The sequence below is a fragment of the Tyto alba genome, unplaced genomic scaffold (genome assembly GCF_018691265.1).
Source record: "Tyto alba isolate M040663 unplaced genomic scaffold, T.alba_DEE_v4.0 Super-Scaffold_14, whole genome shotgun sequence".
NCBI classification, from domain to species: domain Eukaryota; kingdom Metazoa; phylum Chordata; class Aves; order Strigiformes; family Tytonidae; genus Tyto; species Tyto alba.
In genome coordinates this window covers 23,560,089-23,584,421 of record NW_024881276.1, presented here as the reverse complement: position 1 = coordinate 23,584,421, position 24,333 = coordinate 23,560,089, and the positions used below count along the sequence as shown (strand labels likewise).

At 40.7% G+C, this 24,333-nt stretch overlaps 1 protein-coding gene across 1 annotated transcript; it reads left to right on the top strand.

The window, feature by feature from the left end:
- The first annotated feature begins 7,176 nt into the window (after window positions 1-7,176).
- Window positions 7,177-20,818, top strand: FUNDC1 (FUN14 domain containing 1). The gene is made up of 5 exons (XM_042788832.1): window positions 7,177-7,306; window positions 9,574-9,730; window positions 11,623-11,698; window positions 18,383-18,511; window positions 20,176-20,818. The coding sequence occupies exons 1-5, from the start codon at window positions 7,276-7,278 to the stop codon at window positions 20,251-20,253; spliced, it is 471 nt and encodes a 156-aa protein (XP_042644766.1). The 5' UTR covers window positions 7,177-7,275; the 3' UTR covers window positions 20,254-20,818.
- The last annotated feature ends 3,515 nt before the right edge of the window (window positions 20,819-24,333 follow it).

The window sequence follows — 24,333 nt, the reverse complement described above, 5'->3', positions numbered from 1 at the left end:
ACTCCGTCTTCTTCAGGTTAAATGATTTTACTCTGTAAAGATCATTGTCAAGTCCACGGAGAGACCATAAGTGCTGAAGATAATCAGTGGTGATGAGTCATGGTGGGTGGAATATTTCCACAGAAACAAGTATTAGTGAAAATCAGGGAGAAAGGTGAACATTATCTGTCTTTGAACCATTTTATCAGAGGCAATGGCTGCTTTCAATTTTTGTCAAACTGCATTACTATTTTATCAGAAATCAAGATCTGAGTATTTAAAAACTGGAAAAATTAACAGTACCACTGGAAACAATGCTGTGATATAGTCCACTTTATTATTGAGCTTTGAAAGGTAACTAAATGACAGTCTGATCCTTTGGGGAATTTCTCAAGACTTAATCTTTGTTATAAATAAATTATTTAAATTTTATTTGACATTGCCGTTGCGAAGTTAGGAAAAGTCTTGGTGATGAAGTACCGTTACTCTGTACAAGCACAATAAGGAACGTCTCTCTAACTTGTCGGTCTGTCTCCCCAGTTGCCAGGCGCCCCAATCTTTGCCGGAAAATTACCCTTGAAAAACAAATCCAGTTCTCCTAATCTCAGGGCCGCTAAAGTAAGCTAGTCCTTTGGCCAAAGAAATGTTATTTTGAGATCTGCATCTAGGAAGGGGATACAGCCACAGGGAACGGGGCAGTTGGCAGCAGCCCTGTACTCCGGGAGTCTCACATTTGACTGTGTTGGCATGTTTTCAGTTATCTGGGAGAAATTTATTTAGTTTTATTTCAGCCAAAACTAGGAAGCACAGAAGAAGCTGTAGGAGGGCTCTCCATAAGCCTGAGGTGAGCTGAGAGCAGCCAGGTGTTTCAGTGAATACTACCTATGACTAGCAGAGAAGATTGAACATTTTTCCTTGCCAGCAGTGATGACTCACATGAATTATCTTTTCTCTTTGTATACTGTCTAGTGTTTACTCATTACTTTTCTGTATTGTTTTTCATTTCTTGCAAGAAAATGAAAAACATTATTACCACATCTCCCTTCAGTTTAGAATTTTTAACCTTTTATTCACAAACAGAAAAGTCTGAAATTCTTTGGGCTCTTTGCCACTCAGATGGCATTTCTGGAGGGTCCTCAATTTTTTCAGTGTGGATTGTTTCTAAATCTGCCCTGCCCAGTTATTATCCTATTACTGTTAGCTTTGTAAAAAGCTATGCAAAAAGAGTTTTATTTTTCTCCAAATTGTTTATGTGCACTTACACTACAGAAACTTAATAGGAACATCTGTTAACTGTGGAAGTGGTATGTATGACTGATTCATTACCATAGCTTCTCTAAAAAAGTAATTCCTTATATTTCCTTTGCAAGACAGACTGCCAGAAGGTCCCCTGTCAGACCATTAGTTTGTCTAAGTACTTGAGTGTCAGAGTCGGGAAACTCCAGAATACTTACAAGGGAGTTGAATACCTGTCTCTGAAGGACAACTTAAAATATATCACTATGTTCATGATCACAGATAAGAGCTGTTTAAATAATTTATCTAAAATAACATAATACCATAGTCAGTACCCTTTTCTGAAATTTTATAAAAAGGATATGCTGTAGATAAAAGATTAACCTCCAGATAGGTAAAAATTTTTTATTTTTTTTACTTACAGCAACACAAAATTTGCAGAACCCTTTTTTTAAAAAGAAAAGTCACTTTGCATATACATGAGACCTGTATCCCATTAAAGACAACCGTCTAGTGCCTTGCAAGTCTTTCTGCTTTTTTAGGACTATCAGTTCCTCTCCCCGCCCTTTATTTGCCTAGGTAATCACAAGAAGCCTCAAATTTAGCCCGACACTCCAGCCTTTATTAAGCATTTTGGCTGTGCAAGGTTAACCTTCATGAATCACAGTAGTCATCCCCTTCTGCAGTCTGCTCCCACTGCCTAAGTATTAGCTACCTCCTGGAGAGATCCTAAAGCAATAATGAGCTCAACTTCACCAGATGTGCGCTCTACCGCAAATCCTAGCTCCCCTCTCACCACGATCTCAGCATTTTCCACATGTATGGCATGCAGGCTGTCCGAACGCATTGATGGGATTTATACAATAGCACGAGGTCACGGTCAAAGCTCTGTGCTTCAGTCCAAGTCTAATAACAGATCAGAGGTGAGATCAAAAAATTAATGAATAATCAGCTTGCATTATTAACAATGTCATAAATAAAACAAAGAGGAAAGATCAATCTCCCCCTTCTTTATTTTTATTTCTTTACTTTTCCAGGCTAGGGTCATGGGAATGTATCCTGCCACAGCCTGACCTGACACTAACCATCGGTTTTATTTAATAAGTAAAATGCAGGTGCTGCAGATCCAGGGCACCTTACTTGGGCGACATCTTTGGTTCTTAACTCTTTAAAAACCTCTCATAGCACACTAAACTTAAGGTTTTTATTTTTCTACCTATTAGTTTAATCCTTCAGCAAGGGACAATTTAAACTCTTGTTAGTTGATCTAGACAACAGACATCCCTTTCTCTGCCCTTTCCTCCTCTCATACATGGATTGTGGTGGGAACTTCTAATTGAAATTCCATTAGGATAAACAAATTAAGATTTACAGTTGGACTTTATGATCTTAAAGGTCTTTTCCAACCTAAACGATTCTGTGATTCTAAGATGAAAGAGACTGTTACAGAATTAGAGGACTACAAAACTGAAAAGCAGAATTTACATGATAAAAACAAAACAGAATAAAATTATCACAACAAAATAACGTTTTACAAAGTTAAAAAAAGCAACAAAGGTTGAAGACAACCAGTACAAGCAAGCCATCAAAAGTCTCATATGGAGATGGAACAACACAGAAGCTTATGTATTTCTTAGCATAGTAACTACAGGGAGGAGGGTCTTCATTTTAGTATCTTCCTAGTTCATCACAGTTCAGATTATGGCCCCTCTCTGCCAGGCAAGCAAGAAAGAGCTGGGATAACTACTGGTGTAAGCTTTCATTCCTGCTCCAAAAACAGTCTGGCAGCTGTTGCAGAAGAGTCAGAGTCTGCTGCTTTCCCCAACAGCCCTTGCCCCGGATCTTGATGGACTGAGAACCCAAATCCCTTCCCGTATCTGAGAAGACATTTCTCTGCTATTTTCCAGCCTGTTGAGCTTTGAGTAACAGCATGTCCAGTCCGGTTTTCGAAAAGGAATCATCTACTCCTTCCTCTATGCTTATTGCCAGGTTATTAAAAATGTATTTACTAGGTTAAATCTGCTGAGAATGTAAGTTTCACTCACATACATGGCCTAGTGAAGATGGCTTGTGGTGTGAGTTGCTTTTACTTTTTATAATTAACCACACAAGATGGTTAAAAATTCAAGCGTGTGTGTCCCAGCTTGGAAGCATGGTCAGCAGCACAAAGGAGCTGTTAGAATTGGAGCCACACAGGTGTTTGCAGGTTAGGGGACTCTCCTCTGATTTTGGGGTTTTTTGGGGTTGCTTATTGTGGAGGTTTTTTTGTATTTGCAAGGTAAGTATGCCATGTATGTTCTCTTGCAAGCCATGGTAGTGGACTTGCTTGTCAGAGGTCCATGGTCAGGTGGTGGATGCACAGTCTGAGCTTGTAGCCAGGGCTTATAGAGCAAAGAGAGCAATCTTTCTGTACAGTCCTGCTGATGCTACAGGGAAACTTTTTTGTTTCTAAAAAGGCTTTAAGGATGAAGCCAAAACATGATCTGAGTTTAAACTGCCTACCTTTCCTTGAAAAATCTGTCCTCGTGGATAGCTTGAAGAAGGCATCTATATGCACTTAGTTTGAATGGGTTTGGGGGATTTTATACATCACAATGGAGCTGGTCAAAAGCTCTCCAAGATACTCCGCATCTCCGGAGCCACTAGGTTGGGTGTCCCTGCACAGGCTGAAAGGAAGAGCAATCCTGACGCTGTCAGCGTTTTCTGTGCAGGCATCAAGCCAATCTCCCCGGCAGTGCCCACAGTCCCCGTGCAGCCAGAAGGCACACTCGGCAGCCCCCCAGGAGCAGCTGGGGACCTGGCTGAACTACCCACCCTGGCTGGGGTTGCCAGAGACCCGCTGCACCCTCCACAACTGGTACCCCACTGGGAAATGCCCTGTGTTAGGAAGCGGGTGCATCCTGATCCCAGAAGAGAGATACCAGAGTCCCGCAACGCGCCGAAAGGTCTTTCTCTGGCTCTTTCCCCAAATCCTTCCTATCAGCTTGTCACACTGACCTGACTCAGCAAGAGGGGTGCAAAAAGAGGCAGGGATTCCTGGGGTATTTGTGTGGTACACCCAGGTGTGATCCAACACAAGTGCAAGGATGGTCTTACCAAAAATGCTGCGGCGGCCTGTGGACCAGGCAATGTGTGAATGCACTTGACAAGATGTGTGGGTGTCCTGAGAGTACAGCATTGTGGGGTACGGGCGAGAGAGGGGTGAAGACGTGGCCATTTGTACCAGTGAGGAGAGTGAGCCCCAAGATCAGACGGACCTCAAGACAGCGGCATTAAGTTTGGAGTAGTAGTTGGACTGCTATTTGCGTGTGAGATGCGGACACAGCCTAATCGATAGTTCACAAGAGAACACTTAAACTTCAGACCAAATTCAGTACCCAGCATTTTGTCAATGCAGACCTAAGTATTGAAGACAAACTCTATTCAAGAAGCATACCACCACTTCCTAGTTTCAGTCTCCGAGTTGTTGCAAAGTTGTATGTAGAATATAATGCAGTTTCTAATACTAATCTTTTAAAAAGTATCGATCATATAAATCTCTCCATTCTGAAGGAAAATTGTTTGTGCAGACATGAGGCAAGTCATCTGAGAAGTGCATGATCAGTTAAAAATAGTGAAACTGAATATGAAGAATTTGAGCAACAGAAAGTGGAAAAATATCTCAGCCAGCAGGCTCATACAATCCAAGCACAACTTTCTAGTCACCTCCCTTACCTTATTGGCATCTGATTTGGAAATCTTGCACAGGCTTAAGACTGCCTCTGTCAGGCATGGGATAAGAAATTTCAAAGCACTGACTGAGATGATGTGAAACAAGGGGGCTACAACGACCATCCTGAAAATCCTTTCTATTATCTCTCTACAACCTCGCCTGCACAAGGAACAAGAGACGTGAGAGGTTGCAGGAGCTCCACAGCCATGCACCCAGCCGGAAGAGTAAACAGTAGTAAAAAATTATCTCCCGGGATCTCCCTGAGAGAGAGAAATAGCGGTGCTGGAAGCCAGCCGCACGCACCGCTGCAGGGTTTGCAACTGCATCAACAGTTGTGAAACTGGAAACAGCCGAGAGGTCTGCCTGCGGTAGCCGAAGCACCGGCCGCATCCTCCTGGCCTGCAGACCCTCAGCCGCACGCACACGCACACATGCACACACGCACACGTGCACACACACACGTGCACACACACACACAGACATGCACACGTGCACACGCACGCTGGGGTGCAAGCCCAGACTGGCAGCAATCGGGGACACCCAAAACACCTGGAGAACGGGAACCTCTTCCAGAGATACCGCGGATGAGTTAGCTGGGTTGCCTTTTGTCCAGGCTCAGCATCGTGAAGCAAGCCAGGGAAGATGCTATTTTTAGTTTTGCTAGCATGCTTCCTTCCACTGTTAATTATAAAGACTGCGTAACACACTCTAAACTCTTTTTTTTTTTTTTTTGATGAACTGCTAGAGTTAGGAAAAAAGATTGTAATTCATTTAGCAGTAAATGTCAACAAGCTTTTCTTTATTGATTGGGAAATTAATAAAAAAAAAAATAAAAAATGCTTAAACATGAAAAGTCCAAAGATGTTAGGTGTTTGTCAAAACAAACTGCAAGCGACAAATTTGTGCTCCATACAGAAATAGATTTATTGAAAGTCTTAAGGAAAACAATATATTACCCAGTTCTGTCTGGCATGCTATCACCTGTTTGTCATGATGCCAAATGTTTGTAATAAAAATCAGTTAATATGCAAACCACTATTTTATACACTAACTTCAAATTTTATATGCTAACTTCAATCTCAGATTTGATTTAAGCAGTACCTTCATGTAGAACATGGTGTTTTGTGGGCTTTTTTTTTGCATGGATGTTAAGACTGGGGTAATTATGGGGTTAGTTAATATCTTAAGTGCTTAGTTCGCATGTTGTGAGATATGTCCCACTCCATTAAAATAGCTTTATGACATGGGAAAAAGTGTTGGGGTTTTTTTTTCATAATTGCCAGGCTGGTGTATTGGCAGCATGAGAGTCCAACTAAGCAACTGTAAACATTTTTAAATAGACTGTTTCCAGTTTTTATTATTTGCAATAATTGACATCTCTTAATTTCTTGATGTTCATGTTGCCACGATGCTCCTGAAGCTGTGGTCAGCTGCCTCTGTTGTGGCTATAAAGGTTGTATGGAGGCGCACACAATAAAAACAGTAAAACACAATTGTGTGGCTTTTGGCCCACCAAAGCAACACCAACAGCACTCACTGTTGCGTTGAAGGAGGGAGTAAACTGGGGTCAGGCGATTCCAAATGTCATTTTCCTAAATGTTTCACGGCTCAGATTGATTTTTGTTCTTTGAGGGGCCTTGCATTTTGTTTTCGTTATTAATTTTTAGGGGGCACTTAATGCCCGTGGCTGCGCCACGCGCGTTTTCAAACGCCCCCCCCGCCGCGTGTCCGGCCACGAACGCTGCCACCCCTTCACTTCTCATCCACAGCCAGAGCTGCCGAGGCTCTCCGGGGACCTCACGCACGTACGGCCAGGGCGAGCAAGCCTCCCGCGGCTCAGGCAACAAGCCGCCCCGCTTGCCAACCCCTCCCCGGGCCACCGCCGCAGCGACTCGGCGGGAGCGGCGCGCCCCGCGGCTGCACCCTCCGACCTCCCAGCCCAGAAGGGCCCACCACCACCACCCCGCTGAGGCGCCGGCCGCGGAGAAACCGAACCCCCGTCACCGCCGGCCCGGCGCCCAAAATGGCCGCGCCCTCCCCCCCCCCCCCCCCCCCCCCCCCCACGGAACTACAACCCCCACAGTCCCCACCGGCGGACCCGCGCTGCCCGTGACGTCACCAAGAGCCCCTCGCGCTCCCGCGGGGGGGGGGAGGGGAAAGGAAGGGGCGGCGGGCGCATGCGCGCTGCCGGCCGAGGGGGGCGGTGCTGCGGCTGGGGGGGGTGGCTGAGGGCGGGTGAGTGGGAGACCATAGAGCGGCGCGGCCGTTGGCGGCGCAGAGCGGCCCTGGGGGTGGGGGGGCGGAGCGAGGCGGCCCCAGGCCCGGCTCGGCTGTCAACACGAGCCAACATGGCGGCGCGGAGGCCCCGCACCGCCTCAGGTCAGTGGGCAACGGCGCGGCCCGCTCCTGTGCGGGGAAGAGGAGGGAGAGGAGGCGGCGGTGTGGCAGCCGTCCTTCCTCTCGGGGCCTGGCGGGCGGCCCGGCCCTCTTACTGGTGCCCGGGGGCGGAGGAGGGATGTCCCGGGCTCTGCCCCTCCCCCCGTCCGTCCCCCCCTGTCCGCGCGGCCGGGGGTGGGGGGCGAGGCGCCTGCGCACGTCGCCGTTGGACCGTCCCGGGGAGGGCTGGAGCGGCCGCACCGGCTCGGGAGCGGCGGTGGTGGCGTCCAGCGGTTTAGCTGCGGAAGCCCGCCCCCCCCCCTCCCCAGGTGAAAGCCGCGTCAAAGGCCTGACGGCGGCGCCGGGGGGGGACGCGGCGGTGGCGGGTGGCGGGCGCTGGGCCCCCCCCGCAGGCCGCGGAGCGGGACCCGCGGGGGGACGCGGGTTGAGCCGTCCCCGCCGTCCCCGCCGTCCCCGCCGTCCCCGCCGTCCCCGCCGTCCCCGCCGTCCCCGCCGTCCCCGCCGTCCCCGCCGTCCCCGCCGTCCCCGCCGTCCCCGCCGTCCCCGCCGTCCCCGCCGTCCCCGCCGTCCCCGCCGTCCCCGCCGTCTGTAAGGCGCGGAGCGGCCGTGGCGGCGCTTTCTGCCCCGGCACCGTGTTATGTGTTATCCCGCAGGGAAGGGAGTGATTTTTATCAGTAGGGAATGCGCTAGCGTTGTTACTTCCCCACGCAACGTGTTAGACGAGTGTAAGCTTTGGTTTGAATAACACTAACTTATGGGGCACAGCGAACCTAACTAGCAGTGTGTGGCTGTTTTCAGTTGGAACTAGATGATCTTTGAGGTCACTTCCAACTCGAACCATTCCATGATTTAAAGAAGTTGAACAGTTTGTTTTCAATACCTCAACGTTGTAAAGAGCATTTAATAAACCTTTTTAGCATTATGGGTCTTGCCGTTTATGTTTTAGTACTCACGAGCATCTAGGTGATAATAAAGGGAGAGAATTCGTATCTACAGGTGCTTCTTGCATTCTCTTAACATTTTACTCATGCTTGTAGTAAGAGTTAAAAGCTGCTGAAATTCATAATAAATCTACAGCCTCACTTCATAATTCGAGGTAGTAATTTAAGTTCTGTTTCTCTCTGCAGTGTCTCGATGTCATTGCTGAGCTTATATTTCACCTTAAGTCCACTTTGGTTAAATATATTTTAATGGATATATGTATATCCAATAAACTATGACATGCTTTTAAAATATTTTTATTTAAAAAAAAATAAACCTGTCTCTTCCCTTTGATGCTTGAGTGTATGTGCTATTTAGGATTTCTAATTTGTAGAGGCCTATTTTGAAAATGTTGACAGAATTGTACTGCAACTAGGGAACTTAATTGAAGTCCCAGCTTCATCTATTTCACCTGTCATGGAAAAGGAACAGAAGTATCTGTTCTTGGCTTACTAGCATATACTAACATCTAGCCATCTGAAGAAAGCACTAGGCCAGAAGTTCTCAATCTTCCAAAGTTTTCATTTATCCAAAGGAGAAGTGTGTACTTTCTCTTGAGTTAGACATACTTCACATTGTTTAAGATCATAAAAGCGATTGTAGTAGGTCAGGTGAAAGCCCAGTGTCCTGTGTCTGAAAGCGGTGAGCTAAGAAAGATTTAACTACAGGTGTAAGCACGTAGTGATACTTTCTCAGAATGTTTTTAATGATTTTCAGCCCAGGCCCTCATTAACCATGGTTGTTGTCTTTGTGTCTGACAGCCTTTGGTGGATTTTTTTTTTAATCGTCTTTAATTTGTTTTGTTGTTGTTTAGAGTCTTTATCAGCTTCTGGTATCTACAGCATCCTGCAGCAAGCTGTTCCACAGGTTAACAGGGGCTTCCAGTGGGTGGGGGGTGAAAGGAGAGGAGAGGAAGACTTTTTTGTTTCGGCTGAACCAGCAACCTGCTAGTTTCGTCTGATACCTCTTCGTTCCTGTACTTGAACAGGTAGAAGATTCCTGTCTACCTTTTCTGTGCCAATCATTGATTTTAGAGATTATATCTTCCCTATAGTCTTCTATTCCTTACTCTGAAGATTATGGCATAAAATCTCAAAATCCTTTGTTCTGTGAACTGCTGGACAGTAGGTAGCCTGTATGCTGCAATTTAAACCATCAAATTAGCCTGTTGATACCAAAAGCTGTTCTGTTAATGTGTGGGGGTTTTACATAGATTGTTAATTTACTGTGTAACTGAGAAAATCACTTTTTTCTTTTTTCTTTTTAAGAACATGAAAGTGACGATGATTCCTATGAAGTGTTGGATTTAACAGAATATGCACGGCGTCACCATTGGTGGAATCGTGTGTTTGGCCGGAATTCAGGACCAATTGTAGAAAAATATTCTGTAGCTACCCAGATTGTGATGGGCGGCGTGACTGGCTGGTGAGGGAGCATCACTTTCCGTAACTGTCCTAGACTGTTTACTGTGTTAGAAGATGCCTTTCCAAGGCTGTTTGAAGCAGATACATTTATCTCCTCTAAGGGATTTCCTTTATCATTGATCAAGATTATTCATGTGCAAGCAATTTCTTAACTCATTACTCAGAGTCATCATTCTGAAGTGTTCCGTAGTATTGGTAAAATACGGTTATCTAAGGGAGCTCGTAGCAGTTACTGTGAAAAGGATTTGGGGAAATGTCAGAGCTCTAAAAGTACAAGGAATAAATGGAAAATTAATGCAAATAACTTCCATTTGTATGGAAAAGTTTATTTCCTTAGTATAGATATAGAAACCTAGTTATGATATTATGGCTAAGTCATATTTTATAGATAAAAAAAATGAAGAAAAAAAATGTGTGGCAAAATATACTTTTAATTAAAAGATCTCCATTTCATAGAGAGTTTTTTTGCCTCTAAATTCAGCTGGAGCCATTTTGAACACATTAACAGTCTGCTGTCGTGTTAACTGAAGAGAGATACCACAGTGTAGTTACACTAAAATAATTCATGGTGAAAGCTAGACAGTAAAGATGAGAACTTAAACTGGAAAATGTGACCACAGCCATAACAGCTGTGTCAAGGTATTTGTTATTTGTCAAAGGTATTTGAATGGTATATGTCTATTCCAGTACTCTAAAAAATTGAGGTTCAGTGAAAAACAATGTTATGGTAGCACAGTAACTTTTAAAACAGAATTGTGCAAGATTTGGAAGATGAAGTAGACTAAAAATTAAATTGTCATGTCCATGCTCAGCACAGCTTTGGAGAGTGTAGGCTTATCTTTGAGTCTGATATTTTTTTTATTTGCCTCTTGTAGCCTTAAAATTATTTTTAAAAGTTACATGTGTAGACATAAACTCTGAAGCCTCTGGGGAATAGTTCACCTGGCATTCATAAAAACTGGCTTATTGGAAGATCTGGAAACTGTGTATTTCAGTATCTGTAGATGTATATACCTCTCTGTGTGTATTCATGCATATAAATATGAATTCACTGTTCATATGCAGGGGGGGGAAGAATTCCCCTCTGTGTGTGGGCTGCGGGGTGGGGCCCGTCAGACATCAGCAGAGGTGCCCAGAGAAGTCAGGGAACCATCAGCCTTGGGAGGGTCCAGCGCCTGCCCCGGTGAGGGCCCTCAGCACCCTGAGGTGGCTCCCAGGTTGGGTCAGACTTTGCAGCTGGCCCAGTTTTGGGAAGGCAGCTGCACTGCACGACCTCCAGAGGTCCCTTCCTGCCCAGACTGTTCTAGGATACCCATATCTGTGCTGGTCTCTGTTTGATGTGGGCGTGTTTGGAGACCACAAACAAGTTAATTTTCTGTTTGCCCTGATCCCTTAGAAATAGACTAAGGCCATGTCCCAGTAGAGAGGGGCCTTGCTGATTTTAACTCGTGGTAGAGATGAATCTTCTTTTTACCCAAGATATTTTTGGGTTGTGTAGTTAATATAAATGGTATAATATATTTACCTTCCATTTGGAAACTGTTACAATGGCACTTCTGTATTACTACACTGTGCCTTATTAGCACGCTGCATTTAATAGCAGCATACAGCTTTTGTGTATAGACAAGGTCTGGAGATCTCAAGCTTATGTTAAAGGGGCCATTAGAGAGCCATGAACTAGCAACCATTACTCATCTTGTGTTGGACATTATTAATTAAATATTGCTTGTATTAAATGTTATTATTTTTAAAATAAAAAATGTGAAATGTTACATTTGCTTTGTTAAATGAAAAAAAATAGTGATAGTTGTAGTTGGGAATTTTGGAGTGGGGCATTCTACAGCAGACAACTTCATTGGACTGGGTTTTTTTTTTTTGTTTTGTTCTCCTAAGGTGTGCGGGATTTTTGTTCCAGAAAGTCGGAAAGCTTGCAGCAACTGCAGTAGGTGGTGGCTTTCTTCTGCTTCAAGTATGTAGCATTTCATGCTTTATAAGTTGGCAAATGTTGTTTATTAAACAATAGGAAAAACACAGCTGTTGGGTAGAATTTAATTAGGAAGGCTTCTTACCTACTTAATCTTTTTAGTCTTATCAGTCAAAAACTTACATTTCAGCTGGAATATTGTCTACACAAGAGACACTTCTAAAAATCAGTGGTAAATCAGAATCTACTCTATTCTGTAATATAGTTTGTAGTAAGCCAAAAGAAACCTCTCTGCAGAAACTGAGATGCTTTTGTGATTCAGTGTTGCCAGGTTAGAGGAACTGCCTGTAAACCTGTGGTTAGGGAGATCAAGGAATTTAAGCTGTGTTTATTTTAAATAGGTTTGAGAATTTTATCAGTGCTTTAGAAGAGGTAGGCTGCTTTGGTGGTTGCTTGGTAGTCTTGCTCTGGTCCCATTATGAAACCATGTTTTCCTCTTTCCTCCCCATGCTGTATTTACTAGTTACATCTGTTCAACCTCTGCAGCTTTGCTGATTTCTGATAACTTCATTGCATTCCTCTGTTCAACTGGATTTCAAGTCCAAAGTTTTTTAATGTTACCTGGCATGACAGTTTTCATTTTTCATCAGATATTATGGACAGGGGAGGATATATTTCCAAAAATCCTCTAAATTAGATGACAAAACTTAAGGAGAATTTCACACTGTAAGATGGCAAGTCTTAACATCTTAATAGCTGTGAGCTTGTGATTTTTCCTCAAATCATTCTAGAGGAAATAGACTGATGCCTACTCTGGTTCAATAAACAACATTTTTTGAGACAGGATGTTAAAGATTTCTTTTATTATTATTATTCTTAACAACATCACCCTGGAGGACTTCTGAAAGGCATATCCCACTTCTAGTTATTCCTTTGATTGTAATGGCTGCTGTAGTCAGCCTTGTTCAGGAAGGTTTGGATAGTACCTCTGATTGCTGCTGTGTAGCACATCAAAATGTCACAGCTGTGTGAAGTTCTCTTACTTCCTTCATGATCATCTTCTCTCCTGGTTTTGGGTTTAGTTTTGTTTTTTTTTAAACCCCATGCTAAACATATAACTGAACTGCAGCACTCAGCATGAGAATGTATGCTTTCAGAACTATTTGGTTTAAGTTGTTTTCAACATATATGAAGTGTATTTTATTTTGAATTACTCAATAGCAAGCATCAACAACAATGTAAAATTCAAAGAGATAGTTTTGATGTGAAGCTTTATAGTATTAACATTCATTCCACTTCACCACCATGTACTGATGACCCTTCTTAAATCTCCCAGAAATCACTGGGTATTGGGCTTGTACCTAAACATAGGGATGAATTTTACAAGGGTGTTGAATATGAAATAGTTTAGAATCATCCAGGTGTAAATTTTTGACAAAATGTGCTATGCCAGCGAATGAATCAATTTGGGGAAGTACTCTGGACTTCTTTAGCCCAGAACATGTATTTCTGGATCATGAAGGAATAATTCAATCTTTTTATCTATAAAATATATCCAGTGCAGATATATATATATCTATGCAGTGGATCTTGAATTTACATGTCATCCTTTTCTTCTAGTTGACTTAAAGATCCAAATTTCTCTTCCCATATTGAATGCCATTGGTCTTAATTCCTTTAATAACAATTCTTACCTAAATATGACTGAAGACCCAGCAGAACAGAGGCCTGACATCCAGGGGTAGCAGGCAGCATGTTGCTTGCAGGTGCCTTCATTAGTGCTTCTGACTACTGGAAGCTGAAAAGTTAAAACTAAGACCTATAGAGAAAGGAAAATAAAAATTGTTTAAAACACATTACTTGTGCAGTATTTTTGCTCGTTGAGCTGTGAAGTCTGGGGAGCTTTCCTGTATATAACATAGATTTGCCATGAGTTAGAGCATCTGATTTCTCAGTTGATCTCATTTACAGTGTATCTGAAGAAGATTGTCATCCAAGAGGAAACATGAGTTGTATATTTTGTGTTGTCTATATTTTTAATTAAGACAGACCAGATTCTTTTGGAAGGGAATGAAGTAAATGCCTTGGTCTTTCATTTTAATACAAAACATTTTGCATTTTAAAGCTGAGTCATAAATTCTATAGTGTAATTACATTTCTGGAGTCTTTAATTTTTTCATTTAAAGATCATGCATCGTGATTTTAATTTCCTTATGAATACGTTTTCAGTGTTTCCCCTGAGTGGGCAGAGGAGCGTTTCAGCACATGACAAGAAACTTCCTTTTTATCTGTAAATTTCTCTGAAGTTGCCGATTTCGTTTCAACTGCTGATTACAATACTGACATTGTAATTACCTGCTAAAACAAGAACTAAAGAAGTCAAGATTCTTGGCTAAAGCCCATTCAGTGAAACATTTCAGTGCTGAAATTAAAAAAAACGCATTTTTTTCTTCAGTCTGTGATGACTTCATCTCAAGAAATCTAGTAGGAAACTGAAAACAATATGTTTTTGGAGTGTCAGTTTGTACAAGAAGCAAAAAAAGACTTGATTTTTGTAAGTGATCTAGAAGTTTTTCAGTATTAATACAGATTGAATGAAAAGTAGTCTGAGGAAGAGTATAAAATTTCCACATTAAGGAATTTGCATAGCTTTTAAAAATTGAGATCTGTTATCACATCTTTGTGCTGGATATTTCAACAGCTTAATTTGACCAATTAACTATCCTTTTTTATTGAAATAGATTTAGTTCTTCAAATATGCTGATATAATACCAATGCCCATACACTAAATTAAGGAAAATATATTTTGTTTCACATGACAAGTAAGGGATTTTCCTTGTGTAATGTCTAGTTTGTAGATCAGTTTATACATCAGTTTACTGAAATCCTGAAGAGTAGGGAAGTATGAATTCATGTGGTTCTGCTGTAATGAATTGGTTAAAAACTTGTTCTTAATGAGCACCTGTTCTCTCCCGTATATCCTTAATCATGGTTTCATTGCTTTTTGCTCTGCAGTCGACATACAAATTGCAGGTTTTTCCATTGTGTGTTGACTATTATTTAATCATAAAATTGCGTTTTTGTTCAGTTATTTGTGCTTTCAGTAATACACTTTGCCTCATCCCATTAATATGCCATTGATTAATTCAATTCTTCATTAAATTATTTTTTAACTTAAGTAAATCTTCGAAAACAACACAGGAAGCAAAATAGACTTTAAGATAGATATCCTTGGCTATATCTTGTACAGGGTGTCACTGATACCGTGCCATGATGATGATGTGGCGTCTCAGTGAAGTGAGGAGGGGAGAGCAACATGCTTCTGGGGGTGGGGAGTTAATAAGAAAGAGTTGTATTTGGGTTTGTGTTGAATATCTCACTTGACAGTTGATGTATGCAGACTTTGAGGGAACATTTGGTGGAATAGCCGAAGCAAATGATAGTTGGAAGTTAGCCTTTTAAAGAAATAACATGTATCTGACAGGTTTTGACATGATGTGGAGGGACGTGGTTTCTCTGCCTGGGTAAATTGGAGCAGTTTCGGTGGCTAAAGTGGAGTGGTGCCAGGAGATGGTGGCTGAAGATACAGCCTCTGCAGTTTTAACTCTTACAAAAATGTTGCATCATTTCTCAGTCCCTCCTTATCTTTGTATATTGAAGTTAGAGACTTGTCAGATCTGTTCTGGAAACTGGTTGAGTGTGATGGGGGTTGCTACCTATCTAAATACCAGAATGTACATAAAGGTATGCATGGATTCTGTATGCTCCGCAGGGAGCTCACATGTACCTCCTGGGCTTGGCTGGGCTTTTTTAATACGAGATTTTGTCTTTGAGGAAATTAAAACTCTTCTGTCCCATCTTGCTATCTAAATTTTTTGCTCTTAAACACTTTTTGCTCATTATTCTTAATAATGTTTCACAAAGTACTTGCATGCTTCTCCAGCATCACCCCCAAAATGAGGTCTTCTCTTTTAGATTCTCTGTTTTCTTCGATTAGTGTAGAAAAGGATGCACGTATTTTTAGTATTCCTGCAGTGATGTATTTTTTTCAATTTGCCTTTTTGGAAAAAAATCCATTATTCAACAGTTCTGAAAGTTCTTGAACAAAAGTATACACATCTCATATCACATTAGTAAAATTTAATATATATTATTCCATTATCATATATACATATATAGATCTATATATACAGAAAGCTACACATACCCACCCCCCATATGTCTCTCTAAGAATATACATATCTCTATGTATAGACCTATGTGACTCTAAGATAGATAGATAGATATCTTAAGTATGAAACTGATAATGGGCGATTATTATTTTAGTTTGTTATTGTAGGGGCTGGGTTTAAAAATACTAGTGAACTTTAAGAATTTGTGTTTATGAAATTTACTGTTTTAAGCAAATAGGGGTTTTTCAGTTAAAAACTGAAGTCTGTCTCACCAACATTTGAGTTCAGTGGGATTATTTCTGCACTTGCATGCAGAGTTATATAATTAGTAGGATTGCAGCTAAAGTAGATATGACACAGGCTCTGACTATCACTGCAGTGAAGTACAGGGTCTTTTCTTAGTTATAAATTTTATATTCAAAACACTGTCATCTGCTTATTTCATAGATATATACAAACACTCAAAAGCAGAACTTAAGGCCTTTTCTACTAAGTTCAGGGAGAAAATTAATATAATTTTTACTGTGTAAACTGGAGTTTCCATGCAGATTTAAGTACTGGAGAGCTAAACAGAACTTAATTAAAAACTTCTGCCTCATCTTTGTACTATATGGGTAACTGATCTAATTAATCTCAGCTTAATGAAATGTTTCTTTTAAAGTTCATTTGCTTATATTTTTTTACAAGCAAGCAAATATATTATCCTTTCTTACATTGTGTTGGACTGGGTAGATCAATCCATATTTATTTTTCAGCTTTATGAGTTAGAAGGCACCAATCCAATGCTTGGGCTTTTTTAAAATTCTTGTGGCAATGTTAAATTCATAAAATAAAAATTACCTCAGTGTGAAACATTGTTTTTTTCCCTAGTATGTCATCCTGGATGTGCAACCAGTACAGCTTTAAAAGTGGTTTCATGTTTCCATACTGTATAGACAGTCCTTGATTAGTGATCCCTGCCTAACACTAGTGTCTGTGTGGATAAATGGTTTAACGATAGACATGCAAGGTCAATGAATTTATGTTTTGAGGTATGAAGCAAAGGAGAGTATAAAATTTAATAAGTTCATTTTGCATTTGTCCAGTGAATTTTTTTTTTTTTAAATCTTGTGCAAAGATGAAAATGGAAGTTTACTTTCTTACGTAGGTGGTATTATAGGAGCTTTGTTTTCAATTCGGACAAATCTGTCTGACATTTGTTTCATTTTAGTTTTTTTCAGGATCATGAAATTTTAATTTGTGATGAAATATGTTGCTTAATTATTGTGGCTGTTGTAAAACAAAATAGATGGTCTAATATTAATTATTTCATAAAAAGAACTATGTGAAAGTCAAAATTCAGTGCCTGTGATGTGAAACTTTTCTTTTTATGCCAAACCTACTAAATTGTATATTTAAATGTCTGTTTCACAGAAGTTCACTATTTGTGACTTTTTTATTTCCCAGTTGTACTGTTTGCCTAGAACGTAAGTTATTCCGTAAGTTTCATGAATTTGCCAGTCATGACCTTAAGAAGGACCTGAGAAATCTCACTCTTCATAAAGAGTTTTGTGTGTAAGAGTCATTTACTTGTAAAGTTAGTGGTCTATATCTATTTGTCATAGCAGTTAAAATAAGCGGTAATCCTTTGTTTTGATTTTTTCTTTTTTTTTTTTTTTTTCCCCCCTAACTAACAAGTTGTTTTAACTGTTCTCTAGAGCATGCAGTAATTGCCTGATTTTTTTTTTTTTTTTTTTAAAGCTGTGATCTTATAAACATTTAAATATTTATTTATTTAGTGAATTGTCTTCAGGAAACTGCTGGGACTGTCAGTGTTGGTCAAATAACAGAACATCTTACCTTTTTCCATGATCAAACCTTAGTAAGAGGAGTAAGGCAAAGGGTTGGGATGATGGTTAAACATGCTAAAAAACTCATGGATGTTGTTTAACCATTTTGGGTGTCTGAATGTAAATTGATATGAAAAATCCCCCCAAACTTAACTGTTTTGCTGATGTTACAGAACTTGTGCTGTACATAGGCAGTGTTATTTTTCTACTTACTGTCTTTGTTTTGTAAAAAGTATGAGAACTCTCTTGTATCGAATAGTTTTTGTTGGACAGTTTCAATGATGTAGGATAAAATAATAGTTTTCAGTATTTCTAAGGATGATTCTGATTAGCCCCAGATACCCTGTCACAAATCAGAATTCCACAATTCTGAAAAACTGAAATGAAACATTTTTTTGTCATTGTCATATGAACATGCTTCTTTCTTTCTCAGTAAATGCTGAAGGGAAAATATTGTTAATTAAAGCTTTTGTAACTGAAGAATAGAGAATGATTAAATTAACAAGTCTACTGAATTTTGCCATTGCTTGTTCTGATTTGAACTGCTCTTACTGTGGAAAATATTAGTGTTTGAAGCAGAGTACCTGCTGTAATTGGAACAAGGTCTTTTCCTGTATCTGTGATAAAAAATAATAATTAAAAAAAAAAGCTTTGTAGGCACTAAGATACTGTATTTTAATTCATGAAATGTTAACTACAACTGTACTAAATACTCTTTCTTTTCCTAGATTGCTAGTCATAGTGGATATGTACAAGTTGACTGGAAGAGGGTTGAAAAAGATGTAAACAAAGCAAAAAAACAGTTAAAAAAGCGTGCAAATAAGGCAGCGCCTGAAATCAATACTCTAATTGAAGAGGTAAGTCTAAGGTGATAAACTGTTTTCTACCAGCCAGTTTTTCTTACCTTCCACTGCAGGTGATGATTAGTTGAAAGTGCAGGTGCAAAACTGGAAGGCATCGGAAATGGTCTGGCTGTATATTTTGTTAAAAGTTATCAGATTGTACTCTTTTATTCATTTAGTTTTCTATTTTGTTCACTCTTAAAGATGACACGCAAACTTCAAAGTTAATGCATTTCTGCAGCTGACACTGCTTAGGGACTGGCATTGGCATTACCATTTAGTCTCTGCAGATTCTCTGCTAGCGAGAAAGCCAGTAAGATCGTGGCACAGTAAAAAGTTGAGAGTGTTGTGGTTAAAACATGGTAGCTACAAAGACAAAACCCAAATCTTCTCAGACTGCTGATAACAAAATTACTTCATTGGAAAAGACTGACCTTTCTTTCTGGAGAAAAGCTATAGCTACTTTGTGACTAGAGTTGTGGGGTTTATCTCATTTTTATACAGTTTGAAGAATATCTGTGTTCAGAATCTGTCAGTTACGTGCTATGTTGAAAAGAGGTAGCCTGTGATACTGATCAGTGTCACTGGGGCTATTTCATTCTGCACTTGAAAACTTAATCATGGTTTTTGTTTTCTTTTTAAAAATGTACGTTTAGCCTGTTTTTGCTTACTGAAAAAGAAACTTAGATCACCTGTATGAAGTGTGAAAATAACGGTTAATCCTGACTTGGAATCTGCTGCAGACCATGTAACAGCTGCCACACTAGCATCTGTAATGAAGAGTTTTTGGCATCTCAGATTTAACCTGTATGAAGTTACATAGGTTGCTAAAAATTGCCTTAAATTTTAATGTAAATTAAGTGGAAGTTCAAGAGGGATGGTTTTCTGGCTGCTTCTGTACCCCAGATAGCTTAACCTGTCCTTCTCCATCATCCTGCACAAATGGGTGGGACAGGATGGAATTTTTGTTGGGTTGGTTTTTTTTTTGTTGTTGTTTTTTTCTTGTTGTGTTGGGTTTTTTTTTTTAATTTTTTTCTTTTTTTTCCCCTCAGATTATATTACTTTCTTCTAATTGTATACTAGTAGCCAATCTGAAGTGTTTGAAGTGGAAGATTTATGAAATCACATGTGTTGGATAAAACATGTTATACTCTGTGCTATTATTTCATGAAATACTGTTTCACAAATGTCATCATAAGTGTTTTTTGTAGGATTAAGTTGTTAAGAAACTGGCTCATAATGAAGTGAAGTGTATTTCTTTTCCAATGATCTAGTCTTCCAAAACCCAGTATTTTTATAACTTTTTTCATGTGATTGAAATTGAAGTCATGATGGTGCTCATGCTTTTTTGTCAAGGGAGTTTGTAAAACAACTGTCTTGTTTTAATCAAAACAAAGAGTGGTGTTGGCATGAGAATGCTATGACAATCCCTCTGTATTTTGACTTTAACAATATATTTAAAATACAGTTAGCATTTTAAAAGACAGCCGAGTCAGTTTTCACTCCCTTGATGCCAGCAGTTGCCACCTAGCTTTATATGTTTTTAAACACATTGCTTCCCCTCATACCCCCCCTCCATAATTTTAGTATTCTTGTTTCTAGGCAGTTGTGATAAGTCTTAAATGCTACAATCAGACACAATTTGCTCTGTTCGTTACGAATGTTATTTTTCTTCTCAGTCAACAGAATTTATCAAACAGAACATCGTGGTGTCCAGTGGATTTGTTGGAGGCTTTTTGTTAGGTCTGGCATCGTAAGGACTTGAATCGTCTCTTCCTGATGGCATTCATGTTGGTGAAGAACAGTTGTGGTGGCACGCTGTCTTAAAGCAGTGTGGCTCACTGGGCCTTCCAGAACAAGACGAGTGGACTAGCTAGGCAACTTGGAAGCTTTTACATTTCAGGCTTTTGCCTCTTGAAGCTTGGCGAAACTAGGGTTTGCTGAAAAACTGTGCAGTGTGCTCATCATAGCATTTCTGGGCAAAACTGGTTCATCTTCATCATGACTCTTTTTATCTATGACCTTTCAAGATCTAGCATTTTTTAAAATGTTATTCTTGGAATATAGATATGTAGCCATACTGTAAGAAAGAAAGCTCCATTTCTATGTTTTTGGTTAAATATTGTTTATTTTTAAAGTATTTTTCTTCATGCTGTACTAGATATAGTACCAATGACTACATAATGTATATGATATTGTAGTTTCAGCCTCAAGGCTGTCCATGTTCTTTAGAAGTCGATGCAATAATCTATCAATCTGTAATACCTTTTTACAGAATATTAAATAACAAAGAATCATGAGCTTATTAAAGGTGGAAATTAACTTTGACTCCGGCCTTTGTGTACGTAGAAAATAAGAAAGTCTCATGTTTACAGCCTGCAGGCATCTGGTAGAAATATTTGCAGAGATACTTGTGATATTTGTGTCCCACGTACATGTGTACATGTCATTTTTCCCAGATGTATGAACTCACAGATGAAACTAGTACACGGAGGATCGCTGCCAGTGGAGACTCCCCAGTGGTCTGATGCTAAATTGCTGTACACTCAGTAAACCACAGAGGTCGTTTCAGACTTCCATGGTTGGTGAGATGAGGGGATGAGGCTTCTGTGGGGGCCGGTGCCTGGCAGGGCTGGGCGGGGGGTCGGGGCCAAGTGCCCTGGGTGAGTGGGGGGCTGCTATTGCACGCTGCCTTAGCTGGGAATGACACTCGCTTCCACATTCGCCTCTATTGCCACTGTGCTCTCCCCAACTTCGACATAATTTTTACAGTTGTCACATAGTTTGACTTTGACTGCCTAGGGTGTCAGCTGTGGAGAAAACAAGGGTACAGATTGGCTTCAGTTAGCTTACTGGAAGAGTGCCTATTTCTTCTGAAGTCTGGGCAAAATGGGACTTAATCTGCTCGGTGTTCGCTGCCTCCACCTTTGGTGGATCAAAGCAGGAAGTGGATTCTAAAGGAGATTGGAGGCATAACTGTGGATGGGCTGGAAAATTTATTCTCATGTAGGTTTTTAAGGTGATTTTGATAATTTGTTACGAGGCTATTCTAGAGAAGTTGAGAATACAAACAAATGCTTAATGCATTTTTCTGCATTTCAAACTTGCGAACCCTTTTAGAAATTTCTACCCAAGAAGGACTGTTTGCTCTCCCCCAATTTCTCTTTTTTTTTACTGTACCAGCAAGTCGACGTGAAATGGAGCCCCCCTCATGCAGGCTCTGCTGGGCTCACGATCGCGCACCGGAACAGCGACAGGGATCTGTTAGCCCCAGGCGGGTGGGTGTGGGCGGCGGCTGCGCGGGACGGGGGGTGCACATCCCTCGGGGGGCTGCACGGGGAGGGCGTTGGGCACAGTAACCTCGGGTGCCTTTAGGTGAGTGCACCTGTGGACTTGAGAGGTCTGTGTTGCGTGTTGGCTTCGCGTACGTGTGCTTCTGGCCGAGGTACGTTACGGAGCACGTCACGCCTATCCCTGAGGTTTAAGGCTTCAGTTAAACTAGAGGCAGTTTAAGGCTTGAAAATAGAACTTTACACGCCTCTGCCCCAGCTAAACTCCCCAAACTGAGGACCGTAAATGGGCACAAATAGCATGTTAGCCTCCTAAATACTTTGTTTTAAGGTGAATATCTAAAGCTCTGTAAACACCAGTTGTTGCAGCTTATTGGAAATGGGAAGCCCAAGGAGGAATGCGTGTGCTGGGTCATCTAGGATTTAGATTAAAATTAAGAAAGATGAAAACGTTAAAACGGGAGTTTCTTTGCCTTATTGTTGAGTCCAAAGGATACTGGGAAGGTAACCAGTCAGCTCTTTTCTGCTGATGAAGCTAATGGATTTCTGGCATCTCAGAAGAGCTGCTGAAGCCAACTGGCGTGAGTCACCCACCCTGACTGGAATGAACTCAGGCGTTCTGAAGGGCTTTAGGAATGAAGTGACCATCTCTGTAGCATCAACCCATAAAGGTACATTTTAGGAGAGGGCCTATTCTGTGAAAGGATTTCAAGGGAGCATCTTTTAGTGTGCTTGCTAAAAGGAATGTTCATGTGACCAAGAAATATTATTCATAATTAAAAGTAGAATTAAAAAAAAAAAAAAAGGCAACATACAGTAGTATGCAAGGCTGACTTTGTCACCATTATCTGCAATTCTCAATGAGGCAGTGAATAAAGAACTGGTTGAATTAAATATATTTGGGTTTCTTACTCATATTTTATTTTTTGAAGCCTTTAGAATAAAAAGCATAATATTGCAGTAGATGTAAAACTGTCTGAGGGACCAACATATTTGTGTCAAATGGTGTCACTGAGAAGGTGAACTGGTGGTTTGTATTAGGTTTGGCTTTAGACACTGCGTTCATGACTTGAGGAGCAGAGCGACGGCTGCTGGCACGGCCCGGTGGGCTGGTGAGGTGGAGGGAAGGCTGCCGGGAGCTACAGCTCGAACTGACTGGGTGAAGTGATGGAGTGGCAGACTTTGGCAAACGTAAAGTACTGAAACAAATAAAGGCAGCTTTTCCTGCAAATACCTGAGAATTTATATGTGTCAGTTCAGAACAGTCTTGTATATCATTGTACGTAAGGAAATGCTCCATAAAAGTTAGTCAGAAAAATGAATGTTGATGGGATTATTGAGAACGGAATGGAGCATAACAGAAATACTATGTTTCTGGTGGCAAGTTCTTCTCTGGAACGATTTCAAAGTTACTGTTATCCTCTCTGACAGGAACTAATGCAGGCTAAGAAGATTCAGAGAAGGGTGAAATAAAGATTGAAAATTTTTTTGAAGAGCATTTTTTGGGGGGAAAAGAAAGAGAGCATCAATTTTAGAAAGCAGATGATTAAGAAGGAAAGTGTTAGAAATACGTAAATGAAAGGCTGAGCCAGCATCTCTGTGCTTTTTATTGTAGAGCTGAAGAACTTAACTGAAAGGTGGAAAACGTGGACCCAGCGCAGGGAAACACCTTCTCACGTAAGGCAAAATTGGGCTGTGGAACTCTTTTCCACTGCCTGCTACTGAAACCAGGGAACAGCCTCCATTCTCCATTCAGGGAGAGCTGGGGCAGTGTTGAGGTAAATTGCAGGAGTGCTCAGTTGTAGCTGAAGATGCAAGAAGAGCAACTTTAGGTTTCTCTGGCTGTAGCTATTGCTTGGTGAAATTCATGACAAAATGATTCTAGTGATCAGATTTTCCTACCTTTGCCTTCTGCAGGCTTGTGTATTTTTTTCCCATCGAACTGTTGTTAGCAGGCACTATTAAAAATTGAATGCTAAGCTAAATGATTGACTAAGGCACACCATCTATCCCTCTGTAATGTAGTGAACATCTGTTCAAAGTTTACTAAACAATGAGGTTTGGGAGAGATTGATAATAAATCTATTTGTTTTGTATTATCTTAATGGGATAGTCAATTTTCTAAAATTATGTCTTTTTAGTTAAAGCAGTATTGGGCAATAGGTTTTAATTTAAAGTGAGATGACTGGTCGGTGTGACTTTATTACTGAACTTTAAGAGGCCAGAATTGGGCTAAATCTTTGAAGACTGCTTCAGCAGGCGGGCTGAAAATTAAAATGTTTCAGTTAAAGATACGGCTGCCTTCTAGATTCAAGTACCTTTATCATGATGTCTGTAGGAAGGAGGGAGGCATACAGAGTAAAATGCAGAAGTCAATACTGTAATTCAAAATTGGTGCCTGTGCACATTTTGTAACATATGTAGCATAAGGTAATGTCAGGAAGCATCAGTAATGCCTCCTCCTAACATTTCAAAAATTGTTGGAAAACTTGTGGCATGCAGCTGCATGTCTGGGGGTCTATAGGTAATAGTAGAACAACATAATGT

Bases quoted from the DNA above. Each gene is read 5' to 3' on its own strand.
- FUNDC1 (XM_042788832.1), top strand. From the start codon at position 7,276: ATGGCGGCGCGGAGGCCCCGCACCGCCTCAG. The intron at 7,307-9,573 runs GTCAGTGGGCAA...TTTCTTTTTAAG, and splicing joins GAGGCCCCGCACCGCCTCAG to AACATGAAAGTGACGATGAT. The intron at 9,731-11,622 runs GTGAGGGAGCAT...TGTTCTCCTAAG, and splicing joins ATGGGCGGCGTGACTGGCTG to GTGTGCGGGATTTTTGTTCC.